At 36.1% G+C, this 15,225-nt stretch overlaps 1 protein-coding gene across 1 annotated transcript; it reads right to left on the bottom strand.

The window, feature by feature from the left end:
* Window positions 1–2,674: 2,674 nt before the first annotated feature.
* Window positions 2,675–3,205, bottom strand: LOC129903804 (agamous-like MADS-box protein AGL15). Its single transcript, XM_055979322.1, has one exon. The coding sequence runs from the start codon at window positions 3,203–3,205 to the stop codon at window positions 2,675–2,677; it is 531 nt and encodes a 176-aa protein (XP_055835297.1).
* Window positions 3,206–15,225: the final 12,020 nt, after the last annotated feature.

The raw sequence follows: 15,225 nt of genomic DNA on the forward strand, positions 1-15,225 counted from the left end.
CACACAATTCACTCAGAATAAAAAGAGGTTCACACAAGTGCTAACGTAACACTTGTGTCTCACCGTTTCTCCCCCTACACAAAACTCTCAAAGCCCCTAGGACTACATTGTGAATGCTACCAAGTTAGAAGGAATAAGCCTTTATTTATAGAGTCATTAACCTTTTCCTATAAGAAAAAGGACTAGCCAAATATGGAGACATTGTGTTTTCCTTTTAGGAAAAGGAAAACCTAATTATACTTGGAAAGTCAGGGCAAACACCTAACAATTCCTTGTTAGGACCGAAAAATAATTAGGTGTCATGCGGAAGCTAGCAAAGCAAACCTTGAATGACCATGAGTAAGAAGACAAACGAGAAATATACCATAAGAGACACAAACATTTAACGTGGTTCGGTCAACTGACCTACGTCCACAAGAGGAGATGAGCAATCCACTATAAATATGAGAGTACAAATAATCGGGAGAAATAACCTCACACAATTCACTCAGAATAAAAAGAGGTTCACACAAGTGCTAACGTAACACTTGTGTCTCATCGTTTCTCCCCCTACACAAAACTCTCAAAGCCCCTAGGACTACATTGTGAATGCTACCAAGTTAGAAGGAATAAGCCTCTATTTATAAAGTCATAAACCTTTTCCTATAAGAAAAAGGACTAGCCAAATATGGAGACATTGTGTTTTCCTTTTCCGAAAAGGAAAACCTAATTATACAAGGAAAGTCAGGGCAAACCCAACAATTCTCCCCCTTGGCCTGAATTTCTGACAAAATAAATTTGCTCCATCTTCTTCACATAATCTTCAACGAGTTGCATCTCCATCTTCATAATCTCCTCTGCAAAATCTATGTCTCGGCACAGAGAACTTCTCTGAAAAATTTCTCCAACGAAAATCTTCATTACTGTCAAAAAAGTTACAGCTAGAACTGAACCCGCCAAGATGAACACCCATTTTTAACCTCGCTCTGATACCACTTGTTAGGACCGAAAAATAATTAGGTGTCATGCGGAAGCTAGCAAAGCAAACCTTGAATGACCATGAGTAAGAAGACAAACGAGAAATATACCATAAGAGACACAAACATTTAACGTGGTTCGGTCAACTGACCTACGTCCACAAGAGGAGATGAGCAATCCACTATAAATATGAGAGTACAAATAATCGGGAGAAATAACCTCACACAATTCACTCAGAATAAAAAGAGGTTCACACAAGTGCTAACGTAACACTTGTGTCTCACCGTTTCTCCCCCTACACAAAACTCTCAAAGCCCCTAGGACTACATTAGCCCCTAGGACTACATTGTGAATGCTACCAAGTTAGAAGGAATAATCCTCTATTTATAAAGTCATAAACCTTTTCCTATAAGAAAAAGGACTAGCCAAATATGGAGACATTGTGTTTTCCTTTTAGGAAAAGGAAAACCTAATTATACAAGGAAAGTCAGGGCAAACCCAACAGTAAGACGAGCACTACTAAGTACTAATCATTTAAATATATTTCCATAAATTTTTTACTAATCACCTTTTCTTTTTTCTGCTTTAACTTACAGAGCCACTTATTCGCTATCGCCACCTGAAAAAATGCAAGCGAGCAAATGGATAAGCTTATGGCCAATTCCCTCTATGTTGATTATCTAACATCCGTATCGGGTTGGGCTCCAGGCCGAGCCAAGTGAGCTCCGATTAACAGCGGAACTATTAGCATTGGTACAAGGGTTAAAAATAGCTTTGGATAGGAATCTCATACCACTGGAAATCCAGACTGTTGAGTTTAATTGATATGTTGAATGAAAAATAGAGGTGGAGGGAAAAATGAGTTGTTCTCTTTTGCCTAATAAAATAAGCATTGATCCCACATAGGTGGTGGAAAAAAAAGGTCTCCTGCTTAAAAGTAAAATGACTCTTTCGTGTTGCTAAAGGGTCAAGAAAAGAGTCTCCCGGATTTTCAATTAATTAATTAAATCAATAAATAATATTAATTAATTAAAACATATCCATCGATATTCTGATCTGCACAAATAACATAGATCAGGCAGTGAAATAGTTGAAGTACGAATAAATTGATCAGCACAAGTAACATATATGAAACGGTGGAATTAGTATAGAGTATGCAGACAAGCAATAGGTATCCCATGGTGAAATAGATGAGTTACTTGTACAAACAAACTAATCCGTACAAGTATCATGTATTCGACGGTGAAATAGTCGAGATAGGGCAAACTTTTCCGTGTAACATGTATTAGGACTTAGTTGATCTTGGGTGTCAGGTAATTTGACAGGCTTTTGATTAATAAATATTGATGTATATTATGATTAAAGAGAAGTACTTTTGTTGGCATTATTATAACAATGATTTAATAGGTCTAGTTATACAATTTTACTCTATATATGTATATTAGTTGTAACTTAATAAAAAAAAAATTAGCAAATTTTGTAAGTTACAACCCCGTGCAAAAGAAAATGTAAAACAATTTAGCATCTTTTCCGTAGTAATTTAACTAGGCTGACTGAATTTTAATAGAACATTCTTCATATATCATTAAAATGGCAACAATAACATAAATAGACGAACAATAAGCAGTAAACCTATAACTAGGAAATGCAATTAAAAGACAAGAAGACTAAATAGGTGATGGAAATAATAAAAACTATTACATGATCAGCTAACATTCTAAGGATGTCCATCCTTCTCTTCTCCAGCATTGTTGTCATTAGTAACGATTTCATTGAGTTGTATCTTCCTCTGTTCAAGTTTAACCCTCTTAACAGCAATTAACTTTAGCAAACCCTTCATTTCTCTAACATTAAATTCATTGAAGGATTTTTTTCCCTCGAAAAGTTGATTGAAGAGGTTCTCCATTTCTTTCTCCTCAGCGATTTCCTCTAATTTCCTGATATCTTCTTCCCGTTGTTTCAGTATATCTTTAAGGTAGTCTACATGTTTAACTACCTTCTTGGGATGCCTTTCAAGATTTGGGAAAGCTAAATAATCATGTACTATGGCCTTAGCCTCGTCTAAAGACGGCCAAGCAAACACCTCGGTTTCTCCGGGATTAAAAGAAACTATAGCCACTTTTACATCACATAGAATAGAAAGATCGTGTGCTTTCTTACACAGGGATGCCAATCTTTCATTTAGGATTTTTTTTCTTTTTCCCTCGTCGAGATAGCTAGTGGCCAAACGTGTTCTCTTTCTGGGCATATTTTAGTACACAAAAAGTAAAACAGTAGAATATATGAGTGAGTTTCTATCTCTGGATATAAAATAAGAGTGTTTGGCTTATATTTATAAATGCCTGATAAGACCACATAATTAAATACTTGCAACAAACTATTTGCACAATCTGATTTTTAAGGTATTCATTAATAACTTACCTAAATAGATGTAGTTAAAATCCTAAAAATCAATCTTGAAGTAATTGAGTTTATGAAAGATTAATATCAGTTAATTACAGTGTTACGATTTTAGATTTCTAAGTTGTTAGATAAAGTCCAACTTAGGATTTCAGACTTTTAAGTTGTTACATAAGTCCAAAATAAGTTGTTTACATAGATATAGATTCTTTAAAATTTTCTAGCATTTGAAAAAATTATAATTTTTTTTACTCTCTCTTATTCTCGGATACATCACTTTACACGATATATCGATTGAAACTTGGAAGCATCAATTTATGTGATGTATCCGGAAGGGTCATGTTTACTTTGTTGGGGGGAGGAAGCACCACAACTAAAGTTTGATATGATGAAAATAAATTGGACACGAGAATTTTACGTGAAAACCCCTCTAACTGATAGAAGGGAAAAATCACGGGGTAGAAGGATCTCACTATGAAAATATGGAGTACACAGCTCTCAAATACAAGGAGAAAACAATAATAAACACTTCTCTCTTGTAGAAGGAACAACTACTAAAGAGGACACTCAAGACTACAATATTTATCTTGGTGTATAACTCTCTTTGTATTCTTACTCTCTCTTTCTGGGATGGGATAAATGAGGGCAAGAGGTCTTCTATTTATAGGAAACTAGAAACGCGTAAAATCCGCGTATTGAACCTCCCTTTTTGACTACGCATTCAAAACGCGTTTTGTTCCTTTTTGACTACGCGTTCAAAACGCGTTTTGTTGACTACGCGTTCAAAACGCGTTTTGACTATCTTGCATTCTCCCACTTGAAGATTTAATCGAGAATCAATTAAGTCTTCACATCATCCTTTCTACCCAATTACTGCAATGTTACGTTTCTGCTAGGCTAATAGAAGATCGACACCATATGAACTTGTTACTGTTGATCGGCTTCATAAACATATCTGTCAGGTTGTCATTAGTGTGAATTTTCTGAATATCCACATTGCCTTCTTCCACCTTCTCACGAACAAAGTGATACTGAACTCGTATGTGTTTTGTCCTTGAATGAAATGCCGGATTCTTTGCAAGATGCAAAGCGCTCTGACTGTCACAAAACAGAGCAATCTTCTCTTGTTTATGCCCGAACTCCTCCAGTAACATCTGTATCCATATTGCTTCTTTGCTAGCTTGTGTAGCTGCTACATATTCTGCTTCCGTCGTAGATGTTGTCACGATAGATTGCAGTTTTGAAACCCAGCTTACAGCTCCTCCAGCAAGAGTAAACACATAACCTGTGGTGGACTTACTTTTATCAAGATCACCTGCATAATCTGAATCAACATAACCTTTAACAGTAAAGTCTGATCCTCCATAACACATTGTAACATCTGAGGTACCCTTGATGTATCTCAGGATCCTCTTAACAGTATTCCAATGCCCTCTACCAGGATTAGCCATGTATCGACTAACCACTCCCACTGCTTGTGCAATGTCAGGTCTTGTACATACCATAGCGAACATTAAACTTCTCACTGCTGATGCATACGGTACTCGAGACATCTCCATCCTCTCTGATTCATTGCTAGGACTCATACTTGAGGATAACTTGAAATTAATAGGAAGTGGGGTAGAAATTGACTTACAATCTTGCATCTTGAAGCGTCTCGAGATTTTCTTCAAGTAGTTCTTTTGAGAAAGCCAAATCTTCCTATTATTTCTGTCTCGGTGAATTTGCATTCCTAGAATCTTGTTTGCTGGTCCCAAGTCCATCATTTCAAACTCCCTAGCCAACTGTGCCTTTAAATTTGTGAGACGATCTTTGTTGGGGCCTGCTACCAACATGTCGTAAACATACAACAGCAAAATAACAAAATCTTCATCACCAAATCTCTTGTAATAAACACAAGGATCTAAACTATGTCTGTTGTATCCAAGGCTTATAATGAAGGAATCAAATTTCTTATACCAACATCTCGGCACCTGTTTGAGACCGTATAGAGATTTGTTCAACGTGCAAACCAAGTTCTCTTTTCCCTGTTCTTCAAAACCTTCTGGTTGGAGCATATAAATTTCTTCTTCAAGTTCTCCATGAAGAAATGCAGTTTTGACATCTAACTGCTCCAAGTACAAGTCAAATGTAGCACACATCGCCAGGACCACTCGAATTGTTGTGAGTCGAACCACTGGAGAAAATATCTCATTAAAGTCTATACCTTCTTTCTAAGCGAATCCTTTCACCACCAATCTTGCACGATACTTCTCCACTTGATCATTACTATTGCGTTTGATCTTGTAGACCCATTTGTTTCCAATGGCCTTCCTTCCTTGTGGTAATTGAACAAGATCCCATGTTTTATTTTTATGAAGAGCTTCAATTTCTTCTTGCATTGCTGCCACCCACAGAGATGATTCTTGGCCTTTCATAGCTTCTTCAAAGGTTGAAGGCTCTCCATCTTCTGTTAATAGACAGTATGCAATATTACTCTCCATAGAATAATATGAGTGCCAAGCTGGTTCTCTTCTCTCCCTAGTTGACCGTCGAACTTCTGGAGTTTCGATCTCAGCTTGCTCTTGTTCTTCGTGCTCTGGTGCTGCTTCAGAAGAAACTGAAACTTCTTCTATTTCTTCAACTTCAACTGTAATAGTCTCTGATTTTTCTTTTGAAGTGCTACCTTCTTTTGCTTGTATCTTGTTTTCAATAAATACAACATCCCTGCTGATTATCACCTTGCGGGCTGTGGGATCCCACAAGCGATACCCCTTGACTCCATCAGCATACCCTAAGAAAATGCATTCCCTGGATTTTGGATCCAACTTCGATTTTTCTTGGGTGTTGTACATAACATAAGCAGGACTTTCGAATATATGTAAGCGAGAATAATCAGCTGGTTTTCCTGTCCACATCTCCATTGGCGTTTTCAGATCAATTGCGGTTGATGGTGACCGATTGATCACATAACAGGCGGTTTTGACTGCTTCTGCCCAGAATGGTTTTTCCAACCCTGCAGTTGCCAATATAGCTCTTGTTCGTTCCAACAAGGTTCTGTTCATCCGCTCTGCTACTCCATTTTGTTGTGGAGTATATGCCACCATGAACTACCATTTAATACATTTTTGTTTACAGAAGTTATTAAATTCATCACCAGTGTATTCTCCTCCATTATCTGTCCTCAAACAGTTGATCTTTTTCTCAGATTCAAGTTCCACCCGCGCTTTGAATTCTTTGAAAACTAAAAAAACATCTGCCTTCCTCTTGATTGGATACACCCAACTTCTCCTGGAGTAATTGTCGATAAATGACACGAAATATTTCGCTCCTCCTAGAGACTCCACCGGTGCTTGCCAGACATCAGAGTGGACCAGATCTAGTATTTCCTTGATTTTAGCAGAGGAACTGCTAAACTTCAGTCTATTTTGCTTACTAGTAACACAATGCTCACAAAAGGGTAGTGAAACCTTTTTGAGCCCTGGAAGAAGTTTTTGCTTAGCAAGAATCTTCAAACCTCGTTCCGACATATGGCCAAGTTTACGATGCCACATCATCGTTGATTCTTCAAATGAACTTGCTGACGCGGTTGGTGCTTCTCTTTCTTGGTGTGTTTCACCTTTAAGCACATATAGATTTGCCGCAAGTTTTTCCGCTTTCATTACTACAAGCGCTCCTTTGGATATTCTCATGACTCCACTATGAGTCTTATATGAACATCTATTATCATCTAGTTGTCCTAAAGACAATAGATTCTTCTTCAAGTCTTTTACATGTCGTACCTCCTGGATGGTGTGAACCGTGCCATCATACATCTTTATTTTGATGGACCCAATACCAATAACATCCAAAGCATGATCGTTTCCCATGAACACAGACCCTCCTGAGATAGGATTATATTGATGGAACCATTCTCTCCTAGAAGTCATATGCCATGTTGCTCCTGTGTCCATGATCCAGACATCAGCGAAACATTTTCTGCCTTCATTATTTGATATTACCTCACTACATAAAATATCGCCATCATCCGAGGTACATGCAACATTCCCTTGAGCATTTGATGGCTCAGGGTTTTCACTCTTCTTCTTGAACCGACAATCTTTCTTGAAGTGCCCTTTCTTGCCACAGTTGTAGCACTTGATATTCTTCTTACTTCTTGATTGAGATCTGCCGTGATTGTGACTCCCATTGGGGCCACGTTCCGTTGGTCTTCCTCTCACCATCATCAAGGCATCAGCTTGCTGCGAACTTGCTTGTTTGTCTTCCTTATTTTTGCGCCGATTTTCTTCTTCCAAGACAACGACTGCAATTTCATCGAAAACTAGACTGTTTGTATTGTTCGTCAGGTTGATGATGAGTTGATCATACGAGTCAGACAGACTTTGAAGTAGAAGCTCCGCACGTTCAGTCCCCTCTATTTTGCAACCCATTGTTGTAAGTTGCGAAAATAGAGTATTCAAAGTATTGATGTGTTCAGTAACTGACATGGACTCTGCCATTCGAAGAGTATACAATCTTCTTTTTAAGAAGATTTTATTATGTAAAGACTTGGCCTCATACAACCCCATAAGAGTATCCCATATTTCTTTCACCGTCCGCTTTTCAGCCATACTAGACAACACTTGATCAGCTAGTGCCAAGTGTAGATCAGCAACTGCGTTGCTGTCTATGTCATTCCACTTGCTGTCATTAACAAAGTCTGTGGGCCTGCCTTCAATTGCAGCTAAGCAATTGTCTTTTCTCAGTATTGCTTTTATTTTCATTTTCCACAATGAGAAATTAGTCCCATTGAATTTCTCAACGTCAAACTTTGTTGTACTCGACATTGTTATTTGCTTCACACCCTTCTAGATTGTTTTTGAATATTTTTGCAAATAATCGTGACAAACTGTACCGTCACCGAAATTTACTATTCACGTGAATAGTACTATTCACCAAATTTACTATTCACAAATAGTACCTTCGCATAAAACAGACAGAATAACCGAGGGCTCTGATACCACTGTTGGGGGGAGGAAGCACCACAACTAAAGTTTGATATAATGAAAATAATGAAAATAAATTGAACACGAGAATTTTCGTGGAAACCCCTCTAACTGATAGAAGGGAAAAACCACGGGGTAGAATGATCTCACTATAAAAATATGGAGTACACAACTCTCAAATACAAGGAGAAAACAATAATAAACACTTCTCTCTTGTAGAAGGAACAACTACTAAAGAGGACACTCAAGACTACAATATTTATCTTGGTGAATAACTCTCTTTGTATTCTTACTCTCTCTTTCTGGGATGGGATAAATGAGGGCAAGAGGTCTTCTATTTATAGGAAACTAGAAATGCGTAAAATCCGCGTATTGAACCTCCCTTTTTGACTACGCGTTTAAAACGCGTTTTGTTGACTACGCGTTCAAAACGCATTTTGTTGACTACGCATTCAAAACGCATTTTGACTATCTTGCATACTTAACACTTCTGAGACAAATCTAGATTACTTACTACTAACTATAAAGTATACACTCAAAAGTATATAACTTCATGTTTGGTTGATTAATATAAGTATCCAAAACCCAACAATTGAGAATTGTATTAAGATCATCATGTCGAGGAATGCAGTAAGATAAATAAGATTTCGTTATTCCTAATCAGAGGTCTATTGGGCTAGATCAACCTAAAAAAACGTTAACATGGTGCGATACTCATACTATTCGCTTAGAACCAAGCCCTTAGGACTTTCTCCAAAAGGTCTCACGTCATTTAGAGTATTCCTCAATCATATGTAACATTCATTCTTCTTTTTTTGGCTATCACTTTGGAACTTTATTCGTATGATCAACAATCTTTTTCTAAACTAAATTCCACACGATATATGACCACGTCAATTTATCTTGAGATTAAATGTGTCACCCATATCATCCGAATGATTAGAGGCACCAAATTAAAGTCCATAAGCTTCTTTTCAAGTATATGTATCTCCAAGTCATCGATAAAGTAAAACGGCCAGTAGACGGGCAAAGGCATAATGTCAAGCCCATGCAGATGCTAGCTACTACTCTACCAATTCCATATCGTCTTATCGGGATATGGACTCTGATATCAGTTATTGGGCTAATACATCCCCAAAATGTAACCTTAACATGGTGTAATATATTCCACTAATTTATCAAGCTAACACATTTTTCTTCTAAAGGCTTCACACTATTAAGAGTATTTCTATACACCTTATATATAGCTTTCTTATGTACTTTGTTATACACCCAATAAGGTCTTGGGTTCAAGCTCTACGAATAGAGAAATTCTTGATAAGAAACTCTTCACCTTATACTCCTATGTGGCACGAATCTGGAATTTTGGATTAGTCAAATCAATAAATTTTTGTTATCATATGTTGGAAAGAGAGAATTAAAAACATTATATTGAAAAGAAACCTTTAATAAGGGATCTCTTCAGGGACATCTGATAAAATTAGAACGATTTGCACCTTTAACAAGGGCCAATAATATCTTGAGATGTATGACTGAAAACTGTCCATGCTGCTATAAAATGTAACCTTCTTCACTTTGATTATGTTTCCATCTTTGTCAATCCATGGATTTTTGGTGAAGTAATGAAATGTGTAAGGTTTCATATCACTAAGTTTCAAGGGATTTCCTTTAGATGAACTGATGTGATATATAAAGTGATTTTGATGTGATTTATTATTTCCATGTGCTACAATTGCTGCAAGGATAGAGTTCACCACCATGTCACTTGGAATCTGTAATTCATGGTAAAAGGTTAAAAATATGTATACTACAAGACAAGTATAAATTTATGATGGAATAATTATAACTAACAAGTCTATCACAATTATTTCATGACGGATTTATGACGATTTTGTCACAAAATGCAAGCATCAGTGATTGTTCGGCTAGAACTCGTGACATAAATTGCACGAAAACAATTTTGCCATTGCCTTGGAAACAGCCTCCGGCAGAAATGCAAGGTAAGGCTGCGTACAACAGACCTTTGTGGTCGGGCCCTTCCCCGGACCCTGCACATAGCGGGAGCTTAAGTGCACCGGGCTGCCCCTTTTTTTTTTTTTTTAATCAAACACCTCGTATAAGAAAAAATTGAACAAGTATAGAAAGTACATACCAGTTCTGCATTTGTGTTTGGGTCAGCAAGGAAAACATTTGATATACCTTTACCATACATCAAAATAAAGGTATCCAATGTTCTGCAATAGCAAAGTTATAACATATACAAATATAAGATACATGAATATATCATTTCTTTATATAAATTCAAATATAGTAGCAAAAAAAAGTACTATCAATATATGTTTGAATTTCGATCAAATAGTTTAAGTTTGACCGTAAACAAGTTTGACTCTCAAAATTTGAACTGTGTCACATAAATTGGGATAGAAAGAACCATCAATTTTATAAACTTACTTCATTCCTTCAATCCATCCTGGAAATGGCTCTTTATAAGTCCTAGTGATAATCGTTGGACGTATTACAACAAGTTGTAGATTCTCTTTCTAGTGTCCTAACATCATCTCTCCCATGGCTTTTGTGAAGGAATATGTGTTTGGCCATCCATGTAAAGTTGCCCTAAATGATCAATAGTCGTGTTACTATAATAAAAATAATTGTTAAGTATGAACTTGTTTGACTGGGTATGGAATATAAAAGAAAATATTTCTTTTTATAGAAATATTCCCTCGTTTCATGTTATGTGAACATGTTTGATTGTACATGAAGTATAAAGGAAATAATAATTTTGAAACATGAAATCTTAACCATGCCATGACATTGTATGTTTTGGTATGATAGAAAATGTTACTCTAATGTTTTTCAATATTTTTTTTTATCTGGTTGGGTGAAATTTTAGAAATAAGTTCCTTATAAAAGAGGAACATGACTTTCCTAGATAAAAGTAGCTAAGGAAAACAAGTTCCACGCATTCCACGTTGATGATGTCTTCCCTACACTATAATACACCTCATCTTCTCACCCTTCACCCTCGTAGCCCTACTCTTCACCACCCCACACCAGGGGCGGACCCATAGCCAGTTCAGGGGGTTCATCCGAACCCCCTTCGTTAAAAAATTACACTGTATATATAAGATAATTTTTCTAATTTATGTGTATATATTTAACATTGAACCCTCTGAGCATAAGCCAAAGGACTAGCTTAGTGGCAAAGAGTGTTCAATATTTTGTCTTAGCTCGCGGGTTCAAATCCGAATAAGCACATTCTTTTTTCTAATTAGCATGTTTAATTTTTTTTAAACCCCCTTCCTAAAATTCCTGGTTCCGCCACTGCCCCACACCCCTACTCTCACTCCACTTTTCACAGTATTTTTCTAAAATATATACAAATATTTTTTGGCAGTGGTCTATGCTGTATTAGATGAAATGATTAAAAAAAATTAATTATCACACTTGTAAGTAAGAAATGTCCTTGACCCATTGGTTTAGTCTAGTTTTAATATACAAGAGGTCTTGAGTTCAATACTACTTGACCACAATTTTAAGCGTGTTAAACCAACACTCCAAGAGGCATCTTTAGTCAAGTAATGTCGTTTCATTCAATATATACTTTATGCATAGTATTAATGTATATATTTAGTAAATATTCCCCACGAAGCATTGTGGCTTGACACCCCCAAAAAAAATTTCGCCAAGGCTCGAACCATTCTTCATATGCGTATAGACTCAAACTGAATGACTTCTAATTGTATATATGAGTTAGAATTAATAAGGGATCTCTAACACCAAGTCAAGTGCTAAGTTTTCAAATAAGTCCATATAAGGGTCAACTTCAAATGACCATATCTCCTCGCATATAATAAATTGGTGTCCCATGGCCTATCAAATTAAATGTCTTTGAGTCTTCTTTCTAATGCCACCAAGATTGTAATTTTTGAAGTTCGTAGTAAAAAGTTATATCTAGTTAACCAGAAGGGTGACCGACCAGTCCGCATCGTAGACTTGGCCGATTTTGCTTCAACTTAAAAAATTTTGAAAAAAATGAACTATGGGGGAACAACTCCGCGACGCGGATTTATTTCACTCTAGTTAAAATTTCTGCCAAGTTTTCATTTTTGAGAGGGGCTTTTCGGTCTTTTTTCCACCTTTCTCCTCTACGTTTTAGGGATAAAATCCACCCTTTATCAGTATCCTAGGGGTGTTTTCTTCTCATTCACCCGTAGAGCTTTTGAGAGAAGAGATGTGGAAGAAGAAGAAAAGCTAGGATTCAAGCTCTTCAAGCTAGGTCGTTGATTTTTGGTGAGATAATCTTCATTCCAGGTATGTAAGGCTACTCACAACGTTGGATTGATTTCATCCACGTTCCTTACATCTTCATTGATTCGATTTGAGGTGAATTTTGAGGTTCCATGAGTTGAGTTCTTGGGTTATCTATAATTTCTATTGAGTTTTTGTATATAAATTCATATGTATTAATGAAGTTCTTTAGTTGATATTTGTTGAGAGTATTGATTCATTTATTCATTCCCATGAACCCAAGATAAGATTTTATTTTTGTCATAATTTGTCTTGCGGTTGAGATTGATGGTTTTTATGTATAAATAAAAATATTTCTTTCAAAGTGAGATGATGCATATTTTAATGAGTTTGATGAAATTGAACATAGAGTTAAATGAGGATTTTGGAACAAGATGTTTGATGATGATGTAAATGATGTTTATTTTTTTAAAGTAAAATGATTGATGAAGAGGTGATATTGATGTGTTATTTTGAGATGGAGTGGATTGGAGTCTAATGTGACTACATGATATAATTTGCATAATTCGATTTGATTGGAGTCTTATGAGGATTTTGAGTATAAATTATTGTTTGAGGTGAACGTTTTTGCATAAATTATTTATGCACTATTTTGAGTTTAAAGAATGATTATTTTCATCTTTGATTTAGAAAGAGTTTAAGCATGAGTTGAGTTTGAGAAGTCTTTTGGTTATTATTTTAAGCATGAGTATTTGAGTATAAATGAGTTGAGCATTTTTACATTAAAACGTCTATTTTGAGATTGAGTTGAGGAGTTAAAATTATGTTTTAAATGCATCTAATATTTACTGCATTCATTGAGTTGAGATTGTATCAAATTTAAAAAGAGAGTTTGATGATTGAGATGAGTTGATTTTGAAAGAAGGTCCAACGAGTCCAGATTGATTGAGTTTTGAAAAGAGTCCAATGAGACTAAATGAGTTGATTTGAACAAAGTCCAAAAGAGACTAAATGAGCATTTTGAGTATTTTACTCACCTGATAGATATGAGCATATTGAGTCTTGGGAGGAGTATTGAGCACTGAATTGGGTAAGAGTATAGTCCCTACTCGAATCCCATGAACTACGTAGCCAACGTAGGAGAGGATAGAACCATTAAAGTCAGATGTTTTCCTATTTCATTGTTCTTAAATGATAGGACTTGATTGATGGATGGATCCATGATTGGTTGATTCGTTCATACCCTCACAAAGTATTGAATAAATGTGGCAACAACGTCATCTTGTTGTACATCACTGGCTCATAGGTGATGGTTGTCGGTTAGAGAAACTCCCAAATTGAGTGGATTGTGCATGATATAATTGATTTGATTGAGATTATAGATGATTGAATCGAATTGTAAAATATTGTTAAATTCTAATTTGCATATCTGTTGAGTCGAGTCCTTTGAGTTTATTATTGAGTTGATTGTGCATGATATGATTGGTTTGATTGGTATTGTAGATGATTGAGTCGATTTGTAAGACATTTCTAAATTCTAATTCACATATCTATTGAGTTGAGTCCTTTAACTTTATTCGTTGATTTGGATTGGATTGGATGGTATATGATTGGATTGGATTGGATGGTATGTGATTGAATTGAATCGGATTGTATATGATTAGATTGGATTTGATGTTGTGTGATTGGATTGAATTGGATTGTATATGATTGGATTGGATTGGATGGCATGTGATTGGATTGAATCGGATTGTATATGATTGGATGGTATGTGATTGGATTGAATCGGATTGTAAATGATTGGATTGGATCGGATTATGTATGATTGGATTAGATTGAATTGTATATGATTGGATTTGATCGGATTGTATATGATTCGATTGGATCGAATTGTATATGATTAGATTGAATTGGATTGTACATAATTGGATTGGATTGTACATGATTGGTCTCTGTCTAAACCGTATCCTTACTTTAGACTTATGACACCTTGATTGAGACTCTCTTACCTTTCTGATTTAAGATATCTAAACTTGTATTATTCTACCTTGGTGCATGTTTTATTCTGCCAAATTACATACTCGTACATTCCATGTACTGACGTTCATTTGGATCTGCATTATTTCATGATGCATAGACAGGTTTAAGAGATCATCAATAGGCACACCATTGAGGATATGTTCACACTCAGCTTATTGGTGAGTCCTCCCCTACATTCAGAGGATACCACATATGTTATTCTTGCATTGAGTTTGGTCTTTTCATTTTGATTTGAGGTAGCCACGAACCTGTCATTGACACCAATTAGATAGTAGTGATAGAGGCTTCATACACTAGATAGTGATGGGTCGATTGGGTGTTTTATTTCCTTGAATTGTTCTTGTCAGACCATTTAATGACATAGATTGAAGTTCGATTTGTTGGCCCATGGCCTTTCTTCCTTGCGCGAGATTATTGATTGGAATTGTCCACCTAATTATCTCTTTATTTTAAGTCTTCCGATGATTGAATGAATGAACGGATGTGTGATCAGGCCAAGTGGTTCACTTGGGAGTCAGTAATGGGTTCTAAGTGTCGGCCACGTCTAGAATACCCTCCCGGGGCGTGACATGAACACACATAAAAAAATCAAAAATGTACTTATTTTTGTGTA

This window comes from Solanum dulcamara, chromosome 9 (genome assembly GCF_947179165.1).
Source record: "Solanum dulcamara chromosome 9, daSolDulc1.2, whole genome shotgun sequence".
NCBI lineage: Eukaryota > Viridiplantae > Streptophyta > Magnoliopsida > Solanales > Solanaceae > Solanum > Solanum dulcamara.

Bases quoted from the DNA above. Each gene is read 5' to 3' on its own strand.
- LOC129903804 (XM_055979322.1), bottom strand. From the start codon at position 3,205: ATGCCCAGAAAGAGAACACGTTTGGCCACTAGCTATCTCGACGAGGGA.